The 21,839-nt window shown below is 36.0% G+C and overlaps 3 protein-coding genes, 1 long non-coding RNA gene and 1 pseudogene across 4 annotated transcripts; 1 reads left to right on the top strand and 4 right to left on the bottom strand.

The window, feature by feature from the left end:
- Positions 1-825: 825 nt before the first annotated feature.
- On the bottom strand, positions 826-3,665 carry LOC122574994 (annotated as a pseudogene).
- On the bottom strand, positions 3,406-14,005 carry LOC122574763. Its single transcript, XM_043742737.1, has 7 exons — positions 13,545-14,005; positions 11,168-13,462; positions 9,773-10,320; positions 9,280-9,415; positions 9,025-9,203; positions 8,636-8,779; positions 3,406-8,418 (listed from the first exon to the last, which is right to left on the bottom strand). Exons 2-7 carry the CDS (start codon positions 11,346-11,348, stop codon positions 7,954-7,956), a joined length of 1,653 nt encoding a protein of 550 aa, XP_043598672.1. The 5' UTR covers positions 11,349-13,462; positions 13,545-14,005; the 3' UTR covers positions 3,406-7,953.
- LOC122574768 (dnaJ homolog subfamily B member 13-like) lies at positions 10,201-20,797 on the top strand. Its single transcript, XM_043742744.1, has 8 exons — positions 10,201-10,331; positions 14,030-14,495; positions 17,655-18,110; positions 18,342-18,563; positions 19,124-19,268; positions 19,538-19,715; positions 20,034-20,205; positions 20,527-20,797. Exons 3-8 carry the CDS (start codon positions 18,010-18,012, stop codon positions 20,795-20,797), a joined length of 1,089 nt encoding a protein of 362 aa, XP_043598679.1. The 5' UTR covers positions 10,201-10,331; positions 14,030-14,495; positions 17,655-18,009.
- On the bottom strand, positions 14,482-17,681 carry LOC122574993. Its single transcript, XM_043743293.1, has 2 exons — positions 17,642-17,681; positions 14,482-17,388 (listed from the first exon to the last, which is right to left on the bottom strand). The coding sequence occupies exons 1-2, from the start codon at positions 17,679-17,681 to the stop codon at positions 16,787-16,789; spliced, it is 642 nt and encodes a 213-aa protein (XP_043599228.1). The 3' UTR covers positions 14,482-16,786.
- On the bottom strand, positions 20,168-21,666 carry LOC122574769. The gene is made up of 4 exons (XR_006319177.1): positions 21,485-21,666; positions 21,291-21,331; positions 20,550-20,759; positions 20,168-20,303 (listed from the first exon to the last, which is right to left on the bottom strand). It is a non-coding gene; the product is annotated as an uncharacterized LOC122574769 (long non-coding RNA).
- Positions 21,667-21,839: the final 173 nt, after the last annotated feature.

Raw genomic sequence — 21,839 nt, 5'->3', positions numbered from 1 at the left:
TCGGCGCAACGAAGCCACCAAACACGTAACGGAGAAGTTATCTCTGTTAAACGAACACCATCTACCCATCGTCGATCCTTAATTTGTTCAACGGTTGCCTGTGCACTTCGGTTATTAGCAAAATCGATGCCATGTGACGCCGACTTTCAAACAGAGTCGAGGAACGGATATTCCATTTGCAGTTTTGCCATTTCGAACATTTTTAATATTTCTAAAATTATCAAAGATCATTGGATTATTGAAACACGTAAAATAGATGATTTCTGTACCAAAGTTCAAAGAAATCTTCCATTTTCAACCTAGAATGATAAATTATTTCAACTACTGAGAAACTTGAATAATAATTGAATAATTTGAGTGCATAAATAAGAAAATTTTTGAATAATTCCAGTGGATCCTGGATTAGAATACGTCTCGGCTAATGAAGATGATTCTTATACCAAAACTTAAAGAAAAAATCTTTCTTCGATCTGTAAAATTGATATTTTTATGCACTAAAGAAGTGGCGAATAATTTCGATATTCCTTGAAATTAGAACGCACAGGGCCAATTACTATGGATAAAATAATCATACCAAAAATTAGAGAAGAAATCTTCCATTTTCAGTCCAAAATCCCAAGAATTATTTTCAAACGTAATATCTGGAAAGACTAAAAAATTCGTAAATAATTAAGTATTTGCTAAAACGTCCAGTATGACGCATTTGTGCGTTACTAATTCCTATTTATAATCGTTTTATAGCTTTATTACGCCTTATGTCTAATTAAACAACAGAAGAGTTACCGATACTACATCTCACAGTTGCAATTCCGGGTTTCAGATGCATCAACGGTGGCAATAAAAAAAAGAGACGCTTTATCTCGAAAATTTTACAAGATGTTCAACGTTTGTACGACTCGTTTACGATATGGATATCCCATCCGTCACTACCTGCCGGTTAGGTAGCTCACCTGACGGATTGGGAGGTCCACGATGTTCATCCATCGCTTTTGAAGAATGCCGCCTTCTCCTGGCTCATCTACAATAAACATCCACGATTACGATCACCGTGATAAACCATCCACGGATGGGTCTTTGTTCCTCTATTTACAAATTGCATTCTACCGAATCCTTACACACAAACGGAAGCGATCAATTCCTTTTACCGATCACCGACAGCTTCAAACAATGCCTTTCCTTTTCTTTCGTTTGATGAATGAAATTCGAGGATGAATTTATTTTAAAATACATAGTGGAATTAATCTTAATCCTAGTGTAGCGGCACATGAGCGTAGAAAAGGACAACGGAAAATTCGAATCTAGGAGAGACCCATATTACAGTGCCTTTGAATCCTAACGATTGTTTTACAAAGTCTAGAGGCAAACGAACTCGGGACAGATAGTTATTGTTGTTTTTTGTAATCTTCAGCCGGAGTTATATAAGGACTGTAACTTTCAATTTTGTGTGGTAACGTCCATCGATATAAATGTATGAACGTGCTCCCTAGGACAGGCGAATTGTTATTCTTTCTGCGATCGGCATAAGAGTATTGAGCGAGCGACGATTACAACTGACGCACACTATCTCTTCTGCTTATACGAATTTTAATGCACTGACTATTACAAATTCATCGACTCGTTTCTTATCAAACAACCTACACGTTTAAACCATCTCACTAGTTTTAGTCAAGGGACGAAGTTATCTAAGAGAAAAGTAATTATTTTTTATTTTAAGATAAGTAATATGCACACATGTGCGATTATTGAGTATTAAAGTAACTATTTGTAAAAGAATTTATTCACAACGATATAGTAATTCATTATATGAGCTGTTCAGAAGCCACATTGGTCAACTTCATAAATTGAAGCCTAGAAAAAAGTAACGATGTTGACTATTTCTTAAAACACTATTTCTTAAATTTATTTTGACATTCGTTTCTTCAGAATTGAACATTAATGCTGTACTTATGTACTTAATTAAATTAGAGAATTGAAAAAATGTGGAGCTGACTAGTTTTGTTTGTGAGAGGTTCATATTATATTCCCTACAAAGATTAATTAATTACACTTCCATAGCATAATCGAAGAATGATACTCTGTGACGCTCTTTCAATTTACGAACAATATATTTTTGTCAACTTAAGACGAATGTACAAGAAAACATGGTACACGTATTGTTTTTAATATTTCCAAATTATTAATATACTGAAAGTTATTTAAGAGTAGAACGTATTAAAAGAAACGATTTTATAATTCCTTAATAGCCAGGAACTAAACAGTATCCTTCTAACGACTTGTTCACTGTCTTCCTGTATTTTCCAAAAATTCTATATTTTTCAAGAAATGTCACTCTTACCAATAAAGATTGATATTTCTTTAAAAAAACGTTATGACCTCTGAAGTAATCTTGTCAAACGTTTCCATCGTTCTTCTCGGAAGTAAAGCTCGAACGTTTCGGAGTATCAGTGTTCTCCACCTTCAAAGTCATTTGCTTACGAGTTTCGTTAACAAATTCATCGTCCTCCGTACTACTGCTGTTGTTTCGACTTCCATCGGCAGATGTGCCGATTATTACATAGCCTCCATCACCTCTTTCGTTGACGAAAGAGTCGTAATTCTCTCGTTGACGCAGCACTTCCGACGGATGGGTCATCGTTTTGTTTTGACAGTACCACTCTTTATTTCTTGCGTGATGAGAGCAATCCAAAAAAGCCGTGCAATTCTATAGTTTTAGATGAATTGATTTTTTTGTAGTAACATTCTTAATTTGTACTTAAATTGTATTGATTATACTAAATTATATGTAGGAAGACTTAGGTTTCCCTTTATAAACATCTTGTTAGCAAGTTTTATGGTAAAAATAAGACCAAAGTGTGTGACAAAATTAACGAGTCCACTAAATTAATATTTTATATAGATGTTTGGTATTTGTCTACTAATTTCATTTTGTATAAATACTATATATATCTGATATTTGGGTCACTTAGAAGCCAATGATCAACTATTACATCTCAAAAGATTCTCTGTATTATGTATGCGATTAGTTCAATTATGTAAAGATTGAATGATTACTTTGAATGAAGTTGACCAATTTATCTCCTATGTGTCTCATTTGTCTGCAAAATATTTTTCGCATTAAAAAGGACTTTTATTTTGCAAGTCTGACTTATTTTATTTTGTCGATTCAAGTTTCAGTTCATCGAATCATACTTACCACGACGTCATCCGAAATCCTGGAACATCTGGATTGAGTAGCGAACCAGCAGCATTCCTCCTGCATGATTCGCGACAAAATTTCTCTGCTTTCCGTGATTCTATGAATAGCAGCCGAGGTACCCAGGATCCCACAGGATCTCGATGAAAAAGGAAAGGCAACAGGAGTGGAGAGGTAAGTCTTCGGGAGTAACTGAGGAAAATAAAACAGACTTCATAATTTCATAATTTTCTCTTTTTGCCTTTTTTTTTACTTCTATACTGTCGTATAGACATCCGTTTATTTTCGTTACACTGCTTACGTTCGATCTTCGTTTAAACATTTTCATTATTTTTCTATCGAATCTCATGAAAGAACTTCGTTCCTTAAGCTGGTAACGTGTTCGAATTAAAAGTGAATTTAAGCTCAATAATACCGGTATTGTTATAGTTCCATGTACATAATTGTACGCGAATAAAAGCATGTTCGTCATCATTAAGTTCCATTCTGTCTGCGTTAACTCTATCAGTTCTATTCTTTAATAAATTTCATTTCGAATCAATGTTAAATGAAACGTATCTCGAATTTTATATCTCAAATCGTGAATACCAACAAGCCACTGGCGTTCCATCAATCTGATAATACAAGAACCTGAATTGAACTCTAATCTAATTACATGGAAACTGATAGAGTTAAATGTTCGCGAAATATACTTCTTTCCTTTTTGCATTGGAATTTGATACTTAATAACACGAGCCTTTGTAAGGACTTTTCTCACCAACTTGGCACTTGTAGGATTTAAGAGATGTACGGTGGTTCATAATCGCTCTTTTTCTGTACATTTCAATCCCTTAGCACGTTTCCTACCGGTTAGAATGATAATAATTAGCTAATAATTAGACAGAAAGTCGTTTACGAGTTATAATACGAGTTAAGTTTTCCTGTTAGTCGCAATCATTTTCACGTTGTTCTTTCCTTTTTTTTTTGTTCTTCTATCACTGACTGAACATTCTTTCTTTTTTTGTTTTCTTCTTCCTCTCTTTCTTTTTTACCAGTTCTACCTCTACGTTTAATATCGTTGCCAATAATGAAACGTGGATTATGGTTTATTCGTCCTTAATCGTAAGACGTGTAAGTCATAATTCTATGTTACAGTCTGCATCGCCAACAAGACAAGTCAATAAAGTAACAAAATTATTAAAATTTCCAAGTAATTAACGCATCGCTAAAATTTCGTCATAGGATTCACGTTTTGAAAACGACGAGGTTGGCGTGATAGAATCCAAGAAACTTCCTCGGTTGTCTTAACTTTTGTTTCATCCACGAGATGCTGGCAATTTCCTGCTGTATTAGGTCCATCTTTTATCGCTGTTCGAACTTGAAGTTCAGTATACAGACGTATAATAATATAGTGAAAGATTTCCTCCTCCTCTCCTCCTACTATCGCTGCATTTCTTCGTAGTCATATTTATACTAATAAATATAGATATCTTGTATTAATAAAATTTGAAGAGTTAAAATGTGAAATAAATTATGGAAGTATACACCGCACAGCGAAAGGATTTTTCTTCGACTATCCCTAAATTTCTTTAATGACGAAACGTTTCGAAAGATTGGACCTCGTTGGAGTGGTTTGTGCTCTTACTAATAATCCAAAAGTTAAAACAACTGAGCTCTCTTGCACGATAATCTAATTAATAACATTAGTGAACTTACAAGTGACAAGTTGTAAAGATTAAAAACTTTTGTTGCATACTTTTATAGCATTACGTCAAGTAGGGCAATTGATTGGCTTACAATTTGCAAAATTGACGCTTCGAACTTTACTCGTTTTAACGCAAATCTTGTTGCTGCTGTGTTAAAGAATTTATCAATACCGATAACTTGTAAAATTCCGCCAATAACATTAGTTTAATTGTGCAAGAGGGCCCCGATGATCAATCGTACTAGACAGACAATTACGTGTATCGTCAAAATTTCTTACAGAACTTTTATTCTCTTTTTATCACAACTCGCCTTTCCTCACGTCGCGACGATATTCAGCGTTCCCCCACTGTGTACCACTATAAACTACGCTCGTTTAATTTTAAAACAAATCACAGCATTTACATCATTCCATGCTTCTTGAACGTTTCTATACGTCCAAGAACAAAAAAGTCGAATGTTGAATTACCATCGTTAAGTATTTCTATTACGCTCGAACGATATTCATTATAAACGATGATCACACGATGTTTAAACAATGTATTTGATCGATGGAACACTAATTCATCTTGCTAAACAGCACAACACGTTCCTCGTGAATTCATTTACTTTCACGTAGATTTTCAATTAACACGCTCCATGTCATGGTAAATGAAGCATCTTAGTACGTAGATCAATTTAAAATAGCATTAGAAAAGAATTTACAGAATTCGAAGCAAAGGAAAAATTAAACATTTTTACGTTTAAAGCTATCTTCTTTACATCAAAAATTTTAATTTCTATAATTGATTTTGGTACAATTGAAGATAAAAGACTGAAATATAATTGAACGCAATTCAGTGCAATTTTTAAATAGATCGTTAATAACCATTTGCTTGAAATAACATCGAACGTGTTAAAGAACATTTCACGTTTCAATACAAATTTTTGCCTCTTGTTCGAGGCAATCGATCGAACGGAACGGGGGAAGGTTTTCATACACGATAAAATACGCGGGACGTAAGCGCGACGGTGAACGCGAAATAAAAGCTTCTCTTTTAATTTGGTCCCATTATAGGTACAGGGTAGCTGGCACGAATTATGTTAAGTCGATGTACCGATAGATCAATCAACACGAGTCATAGGTGCCTGCACGGGACTCAGAACTCGATCAAAAGGAAAAGAAAACTAAGAATAATAAAAAATATTTCATTCTCACTCAAGACAATATCGAAGATCGTTTCTTACATAAGAACAATTTTTAAATTTAATGAAACATAAGTTCTAATGAAATACAAATTGAATAGCAAAAGTATCAATATGTCACATATAAGAAGAACATAATTAATAAGGTGAACTTTGCATTTTTCTATATAATATCGCACTTGTCAGAACGTTAATGCGGAGATTCTAAAAACATTTTTTCTTTCTAAGTATATTTTCCAAAGGTCCCAAAGTTACTATAATAAATGGAATATTAAACGTACGTTAAAATGGATATATAAAAAAGTTTCAATAAATTACATGCCATATTTTTGAGTTCACATTATAACTACAGTCTTACTGTCTACAGTCTTAACTTACAAACTTCTCTTATATAATCCAACCCTTTTTACTTATCTTTTAGTGCATTAACATACTGAAGTTGCGATATTTGTCTTCCATTTTTTAAATATTTCATATTATTCTGCAGTGAAGAAATAAAAGGAGTTCCAAATGCAAAAATACCGTGCATCCCCTTCAGAAAAAACATATTTTTCACGAGCGGAACGGTGTGTATTTCGTCGGTTTCTCGACTTTCTACGTTCGCGATATTAATGTTCACTTTTATTCATACGTTTCTCCGCGCAGCAATACGTGTCGTCTAAATATTCTACTAAATAACTTAAATACTTTTTCGTCGCGCGTTTTCGTTCCTCCATTATACATATAAGTACAATATATATATACATATATATATATATATATGTACTTTTTTAAATATATATTTAATATAATCATATAATTCATCGTCGGTACACTAATATCAGTGTATCATCGGCGATATCTAACAACTTGATGGAAGGTGCCGATTAAATACTTCCATCGACACATTTTGATTTTATTTCCTTACCAAGTTTGAGCAACCCACGAAATTTTTTATATTTTACAACGTCTTTGTGTTATCAGAATAAATTTGCTATTAAAAAAAATACTTTAAACAATATTTAGTATTTTTGAAATACTTTTCACGTCGAAGAAAAGGATCGTTTCTTTTTAAAAATGATATGAGATATCTCTTTCGCCAAAATTTCTAGCCTTTTAATATAATACATCGATGTAAGTTGCTCAACTTAATAGTTGACGTACGAGACCCGCGAATATCGTGCTGCTTTTGATTTTATATTTTTGATTCAATCAAAAATTTTGAAGACCTTTAATAGCTCTACAGATCTCTTAAAGGCACAATCTCGACAAACGTGTGTGCAGTTTGCCGGGATGTTTCGTACGCCATTTATATTCCCCGGCGAGTCAAAGTCTAACGCGTAATGTTTGTACAAATTGGAGAAATTTGTCTTACTCGCGAAATCGATTCGAACAAGTTAGCTGAGAGTTATCAATTACGAATAACAGACGATTCTCTCTCCACGTACAGAATATTATCGGGTAACTTGAACATCGGAGGGAATAATTTAATCCTACAGACAACTGGATGCAATTCGCGTCCTTGATGAATTACTAATTCCTTTCGGGGGCTAATTAGAATCTATAAATAAACGCAGCATTCGTAGACTCGTAAAAAAATTCCACGGCAAAGAGCAACTCCATTCATAATTGAATCATACACACAAGATTGAAAACACGTTTGATCAAGTTTTGCAAATATCTACGTATACATCACATAATGTAGAGATTTGTTCAGTCGCTCTTTCTTCGTTCCTTTGGACGCAACAGTTCAAAATTCTTTCATAAACCACTGTATCTAGAAAGAAAATTGCGAGAGAAAATGCTCCAGTGATATACTCACACTTTTGAAAATGATTAGGATTACATAGTTCCCTTCCGTTAGACTTTCAATTGGGAAACACGTTAGCCCGCGAAAGAATTAATGATTTGCTTTAAATTTCGCTACCTATAGCGCCTATGTGAGGTCTATGCCAACGAGGAATACTTGGTTGGCTGCAATACATACCCATCGACGTCTGAGCGACGAGGTCGTTGTTCGACTCGTCGAAACTCGCCTCCTCGCTTTCGTCGCCGTCGAAAGACCTGACGGTCGTCGTCGCAGTCGTAGTAATTACCGACGTACCGTGCGTCGCAGTGGTCACTGTCGATCCGTTTACCTCTGACATACGATCCGTACTTACAGTAATACTTTCCGTGTCGGCGACTTCCACGTTTCCGCCGCTTTCGCCCACCATGTTCACGAAAAACTCCGATCTGGAGAACCTGCCAATTTCCGTCGAACCGAATGCTTGGTGAAAACCAGGCAACGGTTGCTTACTGACGCTCTTTTTCTTTGGCTCGAATCTTTCAGCTGATCGACGAGATTCATGTTCTTTATCGCGTGATATACTAGATTCCTGATGGTTCAAAATATTTAGTAATTATTAAATTATATAGTATTTGAGCCTCTCAGTAGCCTCTCACTCGTGGAAGTGAGTAGTAATTTGTTTCTTGAGTATCGATTTAATAAAGTTAAAATATTGAAAAATAATAGAATTGATCAGTTTGACTTTTGAGAGGCTCATTTATAATGATTGAGGGGTTAATATTAATTTAGTGGAATGAATGTTATACCGTTGTTGGAACTAGATTATCCATAGACATTCTGTTATTCATAGTGCTTGGCTCCCACCTGGGGCCATCATCCTCACGACGAATCCTTATTGTGGACGCAGAGTCCATGATAGAATTTACTGAGGTTTCAAGTAATCTCGGCATCTAGAAAATATTTCTATTGTTATTACGTATTAGGTTTAGGTAAAAATTCCTGTGTATAACAGAATGAAACAGTTCTCTGTAAAAATCTAGAAATTACTGCATTTCTGATGAGACAAAACAAACTTCTTTACGTTCTTTAATTTACAGTAGTATAATGTAAAATTTTTAGCTTTGGTCTCTAGTTAAAGTTTGTTTTCCGAGCGGCTCATATTATATTTTACATATAAATTAAAAAAAGGAGAAACCTGGTGCTCAGGGGGCGTGTACGATGCTCGTACGTTCTCGATATCGAGCTTAGTTGGATGATACATCATTCGCGGTGCTTCCTCGGAAAACTCACAGTGTCTAGGAGGCATACGATCCTGTAACAGCAGACTGTGTCGCGGCCCACGGACTCCAACGTTTCGAGGCATAGGCGGAGTGTCTATAAAATTACATTAGAAAATAATACACTCTCCGGCAGTTTTCTAAACTTTCTATTGGATTTTATCTTTACTTACGTGGCAGCACGCCATGACAAAATTGACCCCACGGTTCGTGTCCGTGTGAACCTGAACTCTGAATGTTTGGGTGAAGAATGTTGCTCATCTGAGAAGGATGAGAAGTTCTGGGATGTTGATGGGCACCTTCGCCATTCTGCAATGATTTGTAGAAACTCTTCAAGAAAATATATCATTTAAAAAGAAGGATTGAGAAATCTATGTGGAAGATTTCTTCTAGATTTCTATGAGAGAAGAAACAAAAAAAGTATATCAATACATTTTGTTCATTAAAATATTGGAAAACTTTTAGATACAAAAAATAGCTTTTAAGAAGTACAAGAATTCTAAAATCATTTTATACTTTATAGATTTCTGCGAGAAGACAAATAACATCAATGTATTTTATCAATTAAAATTCTCCAAAGCTACTAAACATTAAAAACTCCTAACTCCTGACAAACTTTGAAATTACATAACTTTTTTTCTAGATGATTCCGGAAACAATCCTCACCTGATAAGGATGCCACTTTTGACCATCAGGAAATTCGCTGTACTCCATATTCTCTTGGCGACGTAAGTCCCTTTCCCGACTAACATCGGTGAAATCAACCGGATATCCGTTATTTGAAAATGTAGCACCGCATTCAGCGGCCACGGTATTGGCTACGCTGGCCACAGCCTGATTCCTCATCACGTCTTTGCATTTATCGAGGCCACGCTGATGCATGGCACCCATTACTTGCAGTCTCTCGATAGGATCAGTCACGTTGCCGTACCAATCGGTCATTCGGGGCGAATGGATCGGCTTTGGACGAGACGTCGACTGGAACCACGGTTCCGTGGCTCGATCCGATTCCATGGATGAATTCATCGGCAAGTTGACTGTGGACACGCAACCAAAACGATGCTGATGATCTAGGAAACCGCCGGATGTGACTGGACCAGCGATCACGCCCGCTCGAGCGATCGCGCTCTGCAAGATCGATCGCCTGGATAGCTCGCGACTCTGTTCGCGCATCGCCTTCCGCAGCCTCGCCTCCTTCGGATTGTACACGTAATCTGTCAAACAGGTGAATGTATTCAATTTTATTTATTACAGAAATTATAATTTTATTTTATTTCGCATAAATAAATTTTATTATATATAAATTTTAATTCACATGGACAGTTATTTTTTGTAAGTATAAATATGAAATTATATGAAAAGTATCGAGTACAGATATACAATATCCCATGTGAAATGATGAAATAGTAATGATAATGAATGAATACTTTTGAGTCACTCTGTATATCCTTACCACCCGAAGAACTAGATAAGAAATGCAAATCATAAAAGATTTAGCCTCTCCCTGAATAAATGCAGCTTCTTCATTTTTATTTAAAGAACTACTGCTGGAATTTTCAATAATTTACTACTATAGAACTTTGTGTTATAAAAATACTACTCCTTTGACATTGATTCCATCATATTTTCAGTTACTTTGCTATAAAAGAACATAAAATACTTTTAACTATGTAGAAATATAAGATATTTGAAGACAGTATAAAGCAATGTTTCCATAATACTTGTTGTTAGACAGTCGTAGCTTCCACGCAGGCGCGCTAGATCTTATTATTACTGTATTTTCGAACATTCTCAACTTCAAATTTAAAACACAATACACCTAAATTGAATTTAATCTCATCAATTTCTATCAGTACTATTACAATTTTAATGACGCATTCATATTGACATAATTTTTCTCCAAAAGACAATCTATACCTACAAGAGCCACTTGAAATAATCGACAGCTCTAAAGAAATATGATAAGTGTTGAAGAAATCGTCAAGTCTAAAGAAATATGACGAATGTTTTAAACGAAGAATAAAATTGGCCGTGTTTGTTGAAAATTTCTAAAACATCTACCTGTCGGATACGCAGGCGGTACAGTCCCGTTGTATCGCGCAGTAGTTTCGATCGCGCTGGAAATCGGCGGCGGTTCATAGCCACCGTAATCGGTGCTCGCGTTATCATAGCAAAAGTAATGTTGTTGTTGATAAAAGTGGCTCCCTGCCGCGTAAGCCTCGACGTAGTTGCAGCAGTCCATCTTTGCGACCAATGTGGTCCTTATCGCGCCGCAAAGAACGACTTCTTTACTTCCCGAAGCTTATCAGCCACGATTGCACATTAAATCCTACCAAGTAAGCCTTGAACACATAACCAGAGGCGAATTTACATTTTCCACGGATACTTCGAACCGAGTTTCGAATTTAGTCTCTTTTCTATTTTCTTTTGTTTGTTTCCTTTTTCTTTATTATTTGGAAGAATCGGAAAATTGGCCCCTTTTTTTTCTTCTTTTTTGCTCTTTGTTGTAATTTCGTTGAATCTTTCTTGAATTTTATTCTTTCATGATACACGTCACCGAATAGAGTTTACGTGGGAAGACCACGTAAAAAGAGGGTACATCGGGAGGCGTTCGATCGGCCTCCTGCATTCCGTCGGGAAGACCCAGCGTTTTTAGTCCCGTCGCGCGTGGCGTCATTGTCGTACCCGCCGACGTTGTCCTCGTCCTCCTCGCCGTCATCGTTTACACCGACCGTAGCCACTGATCCAATTCGCGAAGACTGGCCTAGCTTACTAACTATAGCCCCGTAGATCCCGTCTCGTGGGCCACGCGACCCGTCGATTCCACACTGGATACAGTTGAATGTATCGGACAACCCGCGTCATAGTAGCTGCATCAGTCGCAAGATCGATGCTCAAAGCTTTTTCTCTTCTTTCAACACCTCCCGCACGCCCGTTTTTCTCTTCTAGTTCGTTCGACCGCCACGCATCTCCAATTCACGTTTCTCTGTCGACAATCGATATCAGTGGTTTATTTCCGTGCTTATCGTAGACAATTCAATCCAAAGTTATTTTCGAAATCAAATTAATTCTGTTGAACAGGAAAGTGTATCTATATTCTGCAATTTTATTTCTTCCATCATACTATGTTTCAGCTTCTCCTTCTGTTTTTCATAATTTTTATTTATTTATTTATTTTTTCTTCGTTTAATCAATCTTGATGACAGTCGTATGTAAGATTCATTTCCATTTAAACAAATCAGTCTCTTCTATCCATCCACATTTTATTTACTCAACGTCACTGATTGATTCACCAGAAAAAAAGAAAACAACAACGTACATCTAATCTCCAATGCAAAACTGCGATGTTTAACGCACTGATCGTTTTTCCATTCCAATCATTTCCTCTTTCACGATGTTTGTTTAGTCACCTCGACTAAATCTAAACGTTAGTCACTCTAGTCAGTTGTCAGCATCTATTACACGTTCGTATCGACTATATGCTTCTTTTATTTTCGATTGACGTTTTCCATTGTCACTTCTCTCGAGACGTCGACCACTATCCGTTAATTTCGCTTGGCTATTTACTGTCGAATCAACGGCGGTATCCAACGACCTATTTACGCGAGTGTCTCTCGCTATCTGACTGATACTCCTGTGGAAGAGGCGCGCGTGCCGCAAGCGGGAACGACAGGCCGCGCACGGGAGACCCGCGTTCCTGCCTCGCGATGCACTTGGGTCGCACTGATTTTGCGAGCGGCAGCACCGTGCACGTCCACGAATTTACGTGTGCGTTTCGTCATCGACGAATCCGACGGAGCTCCAGAGGGATAGAGGGGAGGGCTCGGTCTAACAAGGGGGTGGCTTTTTCCCTACCCCGGAGAGGCGAGGAGCGTTCGAGCCACGAGGTGAACGAAAAGAGTTCCGGCCTCCAACGTCTCTGCGGTGTGCGCAAAATATCCCAAGAAACCCCCCTTTACGGCCGCCTATCGATTCGCAGAAGCTTCCTCTCGTTAATCGTTCGTCAGAGGATCCGTCTCACTTGAAATTGAACGTGTTTTTGTTCAGGAAAGAACAGTTGATCGAGGTGTCGTGTTATTCTTGCTACCATCCCTCTACTCGGCGACTATCATCGATTACCCAGAGTTCGAACTCGCCTTTTAAATGGATCGTTTGCTCCGGCTGCTGTGTGTTGGTCCATATCGCCTCTTTTTCCTTTCTCTTCCTTTTTTTTTTTTTTTTTTTTTTAGATTGAAACGTAATTCCACGGATGCACTATTTGTTAAATGGATATGGCATCTTTAAAATACAGATTTTGTTTGGTTCTTCTTTTTTCGTTTGAAAAATACGTTTGACGACATATTTGCAATCCATAACCTGGAATTTAAAAAGTTATTAAAAATGAAAAATATAGTACTTTTTTATGGAGTGTGGAATTTTTTATTGTAAAATACTTAACCACCGGAGAATTCGTGCACAAGTGGAGATCCCTGCATTTTGCTGCATTTTGAAATTTATCTACCCCGTTACGAGGACTGCAGCAATTCTTCCTCCTTGTTATACGGGGTCTGCGGTAATTTTTTTATCGCGCTATACGAGCACTTATTGTACTCATTTTGGGAGTTATATACCAAACAGTTTTGGGAGAAGCTTTACGAAGTCACCCTACAGATTCTGCCGCAATAATCTCTTCCTAAATCTCAGAATTCTTATTCATGTCCTATCCTCCTCTTAGATCATAACTATCCTAAATTATTTTATATTAACCGCTCAAAAACTAAACTGATCAACTTCGCTTTCTAAAATTTTTAATTTTAGTATTAGAATATACGATTTAAAAAATAATGATTAGTCTCGATGGAGTTAATCTGTTAAAAACATATATTTTAATTGAGCCTACTTTCATTGTTAACTGCTATCTGATCATTAATTGTAAAATTCCAGCCATAATCAAACATAAGACAGACACCATTTGATCGATCCTAAGCGTACTTTTCAAGGAAAATCCGCGTGACGTTCGCAACGACGGGAGGCTCTCGTTTTCTCGAGCAACCGAGCATCGCGTCGATGCGATGGCGGATCGATGACCGACGATCGTTACACACTACACACAGAGGGAAGAGAGAAAGAGAGAGGGGGGACACTCCTCCCCCGCGTGTCTTTGGCTCGATATGCCCGCTGGATGCACAAGCCTCGACATTTTGACGGCTTCCCTTGGAGCGACCGTGCGTCACCCCTCTTTTTCCCTGTCACGCGTACGATGCAGTCGCGCAGATGCACGCTAGTCCGCTTGCCCGCGTCCTCGGACGCTCGCGCAGAACATATCGACACTTTCCGGTGATCTTAATTGACCACTCGGCTTGTTCGCTACGCGTTGGTCCGCCGTCGATTGCGCGACTACCGTTTAGCGGTGAATTTAGCCTTCTTTGCACCCCTTCGGCGTTTTGAAGCTGCAGCTGGTTATCGTTACCTGAACCTTTACTGAGAACGCCTGATACTCTTTTCTCTTTGATTTGGTCACCAGTCCTGATGCTTGGGATTTCCACGTTAAATTTCGATTCTGAAAAGAGTGGAAATTTTTAATATCGAGATCTTTTATAATTTTTATAGTATAAAAACTTTGTTTGTGAAATATTTTATAAATAGAATTAGAGTATCAAACGGAAGATAATATAGATAGAATAGAAAATATTATGTATACATATTAAATTTTTTATTTGAAGATAGACATTTTTCATACCTTAAAATAATTTAAAACTCTTCTTTGATCATTTTCTTGTGGTTTATAAATTTTATTTTTCAATTGTACGTATAGTCGTTACACTTCACATGTTGAAGCATTTCTTCTCACATGTATGGAGAGGCTTAAACTTTAATTTTTTTTATATATAACGATATTGGAACTTGCATTTATTCACAAGAAGAGTTCTCGTTCAATCGTTGAATGTTAATTTCTGCGGTGGATTTACGACAATGGGAAAGAGAATGCGATTATGTTAAGAGTAAAACGGGTATCGGTTGAAACGATCGATCTGTCTAATATGCAATTACTATTTGCGCCCAGTGTATTGGTTCATCTACAGCATTCATGGATTATTAATTAAAACAGTTACAATAGTTGAATATGCACGCTCTCGTATCCTGTGATACCTACGAAGCCGATCTAATGTCACTCAATTTGTGCAACTAAACCGATACCAATGCACTGAATCGTAGAAACAGCATAATCAATGATCAATAGTTAGACTGTCAATTGATTTCGATACCATGTTACCAAAATTAAAATAAATGGGTACAAATTTGGACTTTAGAAAGTATGGGAATATCAATATAAATCATCCATAATCTAAACAATTATAAGAAACGATATCCCTTTAAAAAAGCGCAACTTTTGCTATTTTAAAAAGCTACGTTTTTAATGTAAATAAATAAAAGAAAATGAGTTGTCTCCGAATATTTCAAAATTCTGTTTCTATCAAAATATTTAAGCCGTAGGCAATAATTTGTCCGATTTCTATTCTTCCTACAAGTTATCATCCTCATGATGAACGAACGTATATGCGCTCTTGCACTTTTTCGTCCTGAATACTGTGATTAGCCAGCAGAGAGGAGAGCGAACGATCGCGGGGGAGCTAAAATGCGATTATAGCTCGTCGATTTGTGGGTGGGATAGCAGAGCGATACGAGTTTTGCGGGTCGAGGTACAGGGCACAGGGTGGCAGGCGGAGAAATATTCTCGGGTGAGTGACGGGGAACGGGCGGGAGGGAACAGTAGAGACCGGAGGTATTGATTGCGACGCGACTCTAGGAACCTGCCCGATACACGACCGCGCTCTACCTACCTACCTACTACCTACACCCACCGACAAGCGCGATTATTCCTCACATATCTCGCGTTACTGAGCATTCACGCGACTAAATGTCCTCCGCGGCCTAGCTGCACACGGACCCCCACTGCAAAATCAGTGCCAACTCCTTAAATACTTAACGTCGATCATTAACACATTCGCAGCTTCGTATTTTCTCTCTTTGCGAACCCAACGCGATCTTTTTTCGCGGAAAATATTGGACGAGCCAAAATTGCCAGGAAAGCTTGGAAAATTATGGAACTCGGTTGATGCTGAAAATAAAAATAAATTGAAGGTTTATGGCAAAAAGGAAGCTTTTAAGAAAAGTGGAACGTCAAAAATTGATTGGAAAATTTAGGAGAGATTTAGTTTTTTCTTTTTTTGTTCTTTGTAGGATTTAGAAATATTTGGCAAGTTTATCATCAGACATGATTTTGTATGGTGCATGCATCTACCTCATTTCATAGATAAGTTTACCATGATGTTACCCTTTCTTTTCGTGCTTGTAAGGATACAAGGAACTATCATGTACCTACTGAACGCGGGGCACGAACATTCAGTCGTATCGATAAACTTCGACGAGCCGCTACAAACGCGAAAACGAGGTCATATTGGTTTGAAAAGAGACTATAGGTATAAAGCGTACCGGGATACTTCCTCTTATGCTCCGCGTCCACTTCCCGGGCCAGGGCAAAGTATTTTTCCTTCACGTCTTTCGCCATGTTCTTCCAAAGGATGCCTAATCTGCACGATATAAAATGTTCTAATTTACAGTATACTTTGTGCTTTTAAATTATTAAAAATGTTAAAATGTTTAAATAAGGAAGTACATTAATTAAGAAGAAAAAATATTTCATACAAAAGAACATGTTCCATTAAATAGAATTACTAGATGCAAATGTAAAAATGGATGTAGGGAAACTAGCCTAACGCTAATGTCCTTATTAGACTCCCGAGGATTCTCTGCAGCGAGTTTTTTACGCCATTCGTTGGCGAACAGCATAAAAGCGTTAGCTGGTCGTGGGATTTTTCGTTTAACTCCATTTGAACCGGCAATCCTCCCGTCGATGCATAGAAATGCCGGGAATCCTTCTGGACGTATCTGCGATCGACCGAGTTGCTGCAGCACGAAGATTTTCTCCTCGTCGCTTTTTTCGCGATTGCTGCAAATCTGCCTCGCCTCCACGCGTATCTTTTTCCTTGACACGTTCTCCTTATCGTTCTCCAAATCTTCATCGTTCGTCGTCAAGGAAACCTTGAACATCCCTTCGTCAGGTTTTTTCTTTTTACAATCCCCGCACGATTTTTCAGATACACCACAGGAAAAGGAATTTTTCTTCATTACATGTTGACCAGAGGATGAACTATCCTCACGATTGGAAAAAAGTTCGCAGTCGCTTAAATTCTTTTCCTTAACTGCCGTTTTAATTGCAGCTAGAAATATTTCGTTTTGTTAATATTTCGATATTTGTTAATAAAATCGATATTTTGGTGCGATATTTTTCGCACAATTTTTACTTATAAAATTAGAAATCATTTATCAAGTTGAATTAAGTAAAAAAAGGAATTGTGAAAAGTTGTAATGGCGGTTATTTGAAAGTAAATTATATAAGTATTATGTCTAATTGTATTTTTATACGTTAATAAAAATTGTGGCAACAATGACGGGAATCAAATTCGTAAAAGAAATTCTTATTTTGAATCTCACCTTTCTGCACGAGGTTCAAAATCAATTCAGAAGCATCCATGGTGCCTTCCCTTTCATATGGAGTACCAATGAATAGCTATTAAATAATGGTTCTGTGTTCAACAATAAATGTCGGTCATGAGACGTTTAATAATTACAAAAGCTAACACACGAGTGCAGATTGTACTCCGTTGTCGAGAGGGGCGCGTTGGTTGTTGAAAACACTTGAAAAATCGTTGCGAAACGATACATTTTTCTCCCTTCTATTTTTTCGGCCTTCTTAAATGACATCAGCCATGAATTCATAACAGAAGATAGTCGTGTGTTTGTTTTAATTTTAAATGGGATAATTTTGAAAGTATTGGTAGAAATAAAAAATAAGGAATATCATGTCATGCGATGAAGCTTGTTCGTGTAATAAACGTGGTATAGATTACTATGGCGTACTATCGTTGAAAAAAGACTGCGACGATTTGGAGATCAAAGCTGCGTGAGTAAGAGCTTATTACTTTATGATGTATATTTTTTCCCCGTCTTCTTCATCAATTAATCCATTGATATTTCCTTGTTGTAACATATTAACAGACTTTTGACTGAAAAATATTAATCAATTAAATTATTCCGTAATTATTTTTTTAGTATGAAAGTAAAAATTATATTTCAATATATGCATAATTAATTTTGTAATTGACTAATGTAAATATCTTACTATTATTTTCAGATTTCGACGCTTAGCGATACGATATAACCCTAAAAGAGCGAAAGATGAATGTTTATGTACTATTTTCGCCTTAGTAGCCGAAGCATACGATGTGCTTTCAGATCCCCTTAAAAGAACCATATACGATCAATTCGGCGAGGAAGGCCTTAAAAATGGTGTGCCTGGAGCCGAAGGATTTATTCAACCGTATACTTATCACGGAGAACCGATGAGAACGTATAGGTACTTTAATCAAATAATTACTTTATTATAACACTATATACACTATATATAATAAATAACACTAGAACTACCATAACAGTCAAAATGATTGTTTCTACGATTTTATAAATGTGCCAATCCTCATTTAGGGATCATGGTCCCAGATGGATTAATAATACCAAAAATGTACTACATAACATGAAATTCCTTTTGTAATAAAGTAATAAATGAATAAATATAAAAATATTCTATTATTAGGTATTTTTTTAATACCTAAGAAATAGCTTCGTCTTAACTGTTGGTATTTCTAGTGATAACACATCAAAATTGCATTACATAAATATTATATTGAATTAATGTAAGTATTACAACAAAGGCATATGCTTTTTTTGTATATTGCTTGCATGTACTCTACTTTTCCCCTATTTTCTTATACTTTAATGTTGCTATCAATTATGATAATCCTTTGCTTTATCCAACGACTTAAAATTGTGTACAGTTAAACTTAACAGACACTTGAAAACTTTGAATATTTACGATCCGATCTATCTACATCTTTCTCATCATGAGTATCTCTGCAGGGAGTTCTTCGGTACCGAAAGTCCTTATGCTGATCTACTCTACGTACTAGCGCAGTCTTCGTCTCTGCTCGAATTTCCCGAGGGGCGGGGTATAAAGCGCAAGGAAGAACCTCTGATAAAAACCTTGTACCTAACCCTACTGGAGGTATCATATCGACGTTCTATTTATTTATAATTTTCTTCTCTCAGTCTTAATCGCCGAGTAGACAACGTGCGACTCGTCGCAATATTCTATTTTACTTATATATTTTTATAAATCCATTGTATCCATCATTAACAGTTTACTATTCATTGTTATGCTAAACACTTTCCTTATTAATTTTCTTACACATATATTTGGCCAAATACACTCATTAAACTAAATGATCCGCCACTTTAGTTCTAAAAGATCTATAAATTCATTGATATAAATAGGTCTTTCTTGGAGGGATAAAGAAAATGAAGATACAAAGATTAGTATTGGTAGGGGATGATAAGACTAAGACAGTGACGAAGGAAAAAATTTTAACGATACCCATTAAACCAGGCATTCCGACGGGAACGAGGATAGTGTTCCCAGAGGAAGGTGACCAAGGACCCACAAAAATTCCTGGTAAATTTATAATAATTAAAACAAAGAGTAACTTTGTTTTTATTTTATAAACAAGATATAATTCGAACATTTCTGTCCGGTTAAATGAAGATTTTCATTTACTTTCGAAATATACTCAGAGATAGAATCGAATTGTATGGAATTATCGCTAATTTCTTCTTTCTTCGCGAAAGTTCGTTATAACCTTTTAGCTTATGTCGATTCGGATATCGCGAAGGATACATTTAAAATGCATCGTACATTTCATAGCGGACAGAAATGGGTTAATCGTAGTAGCTCGCATAATATCTTTACTCAGTCCAAAGCACGTCAGCGTAGCGGATGTAATCTTCATCACGGAGGACCGGCCTCACGAGACCTTCCGAAGAGAGGGCTCTGACTTGCACATGACGGTCGATATCTTTCTGCGAGAGGCACTGACCGGAACAGTGGTCACCGTCAACACGCTCGACGACAGAACCCTTCGAATACCACTAACGTCTGTCATCACGTACGTGTCTACCGTCTCTATCCCTGATCCAGTCTTTCTCTACTTCTCCCCTTTGTTTCATTCAGTGAATAATTATTTTACGTTTCACAGAATCTATCCTACAAATAAATGTAATTGTTAAAACTCATTATGAAAAGAAAAATCATGAAAATAATTGCAAGTAATATTTGTCAATTACTGTATAGAAATTAGAAAACAATTAAAATTCAAGGATTAATCATTCGTTATTCCACATTTTTTATTTTTTAATTGCTTCATGTTTTATAAATATTTTATTGCGGGTTATAAAAATAATACATAACATTTTTTTTTTCTTATTAGACCAGATTACAAGAAATACGTACCTGGCCAAGGATTGCCGCTGCCGGAAAGTCCGAAGAAAAGAGGAAGTCTAGTCATATCGTTTAATATTGAATATCCGGTATATTTGCCGGTATCAAATAAAAATTACATTAAACGAGCGTTTGATGCGTCCGCAGATATCAAAGATACGGAATACGTTCATCGTCTTATATTGGCCAATAAAATGCGTAGAAACGTGGATTTTGATGTTCCTATACGTCGAAATACCGACGATTATGAAGCAAAATAATTAGACTTTATATGCAATACTTAATTTCTCTATTCTTTTCATTCAAATAATTTAACTCATCGATTTGAAGTATTAATTTTTTTAAGAATACTGAAATCTCAAATGAAATTTGATTTTGGATGTATATACGATTTACATTATTAGAAATAAATTTACTATATCATTTGAATGCGTTTGCTATTATATATAGATATCTACGCAATAATTATGCAAAACTTTGTGTAACTTTAAAGTCTTTAAAGTCTTTGATTTTGTTTACAAAATAAGTTTTCCAACATCTTTTTACTCTTTTATCAAAATTTCTTTATATAATTTTTCTTGTAAACTTGCTTTAAATATTTAATCCATTATACAATGGCATATCAGGGTTTTTTGATTTCAATAAAATTTTCTATATATATAAATAAATAAATAAATTTTGACTTAAAAAATATACGTATAAGCTTAATAATTTTATTTTAAATTTCAATTCTGGAAATGAATTATTGATTACCTTTCACATCTCTTCAAACATCAATTAAAGAGTCTTAGAATCTGAAAAGTAACATATAATTGGATTTAAAAAAAACATGCGAATTTGGTTCACATAAAGAAAATAAAAAGCCGTTATAGTGTTATATAGATTGTAACAAACTAATTTATGAAACTCGTCGAAGTTACGTAAAATACTTTTACATTGGTACTTACGTTGGTACAAAATACCAACTTTTGTTACTATATCTCGCAATAGTAATTAATATTAAGCATCTTTAACTCCTTTTTTGAATACCTAATTTTATAATTTTAAATCAGCTATCTGGAACTTTTCAATAAACTTTTCCCAAATCTTTTACATGGTTTAACTTCGCGATATTCACGCTGTACTTAAAGGACCTAAAAATATCATTTGATAGCCCAAAAAGAAAAAAATTACGTATCATTGCAATCCTTATCCTCAAACGTAGCCGCAACAGAACTTTGTTAATTGCCTTAGTACTGCGCTCTCGCGGTGCAATATATAACTTCTATCATAGTAAAGTATATCGTGCGCAGTCAGTAATTG

Source organism: Bombus pyrosoma, linkage group LG14, assembly GCF_014825855.1.
Source record: "Bombus pyrosoma isolate SC7728 linkage group LG14, ASM1482585v1, whole genome shotgun sequence".
Classification (NCBI taxonomy): Eukaryota; Metazoa; Arthropoda; class Insecta; order Hymenoptera; family Apidae; genus Bombus; species Bombus pyrosoma.
Note: the sequence above shows the minus strand (reverse complement) of the source record. Positions and strands in the feature narration are given on the sequence as shown.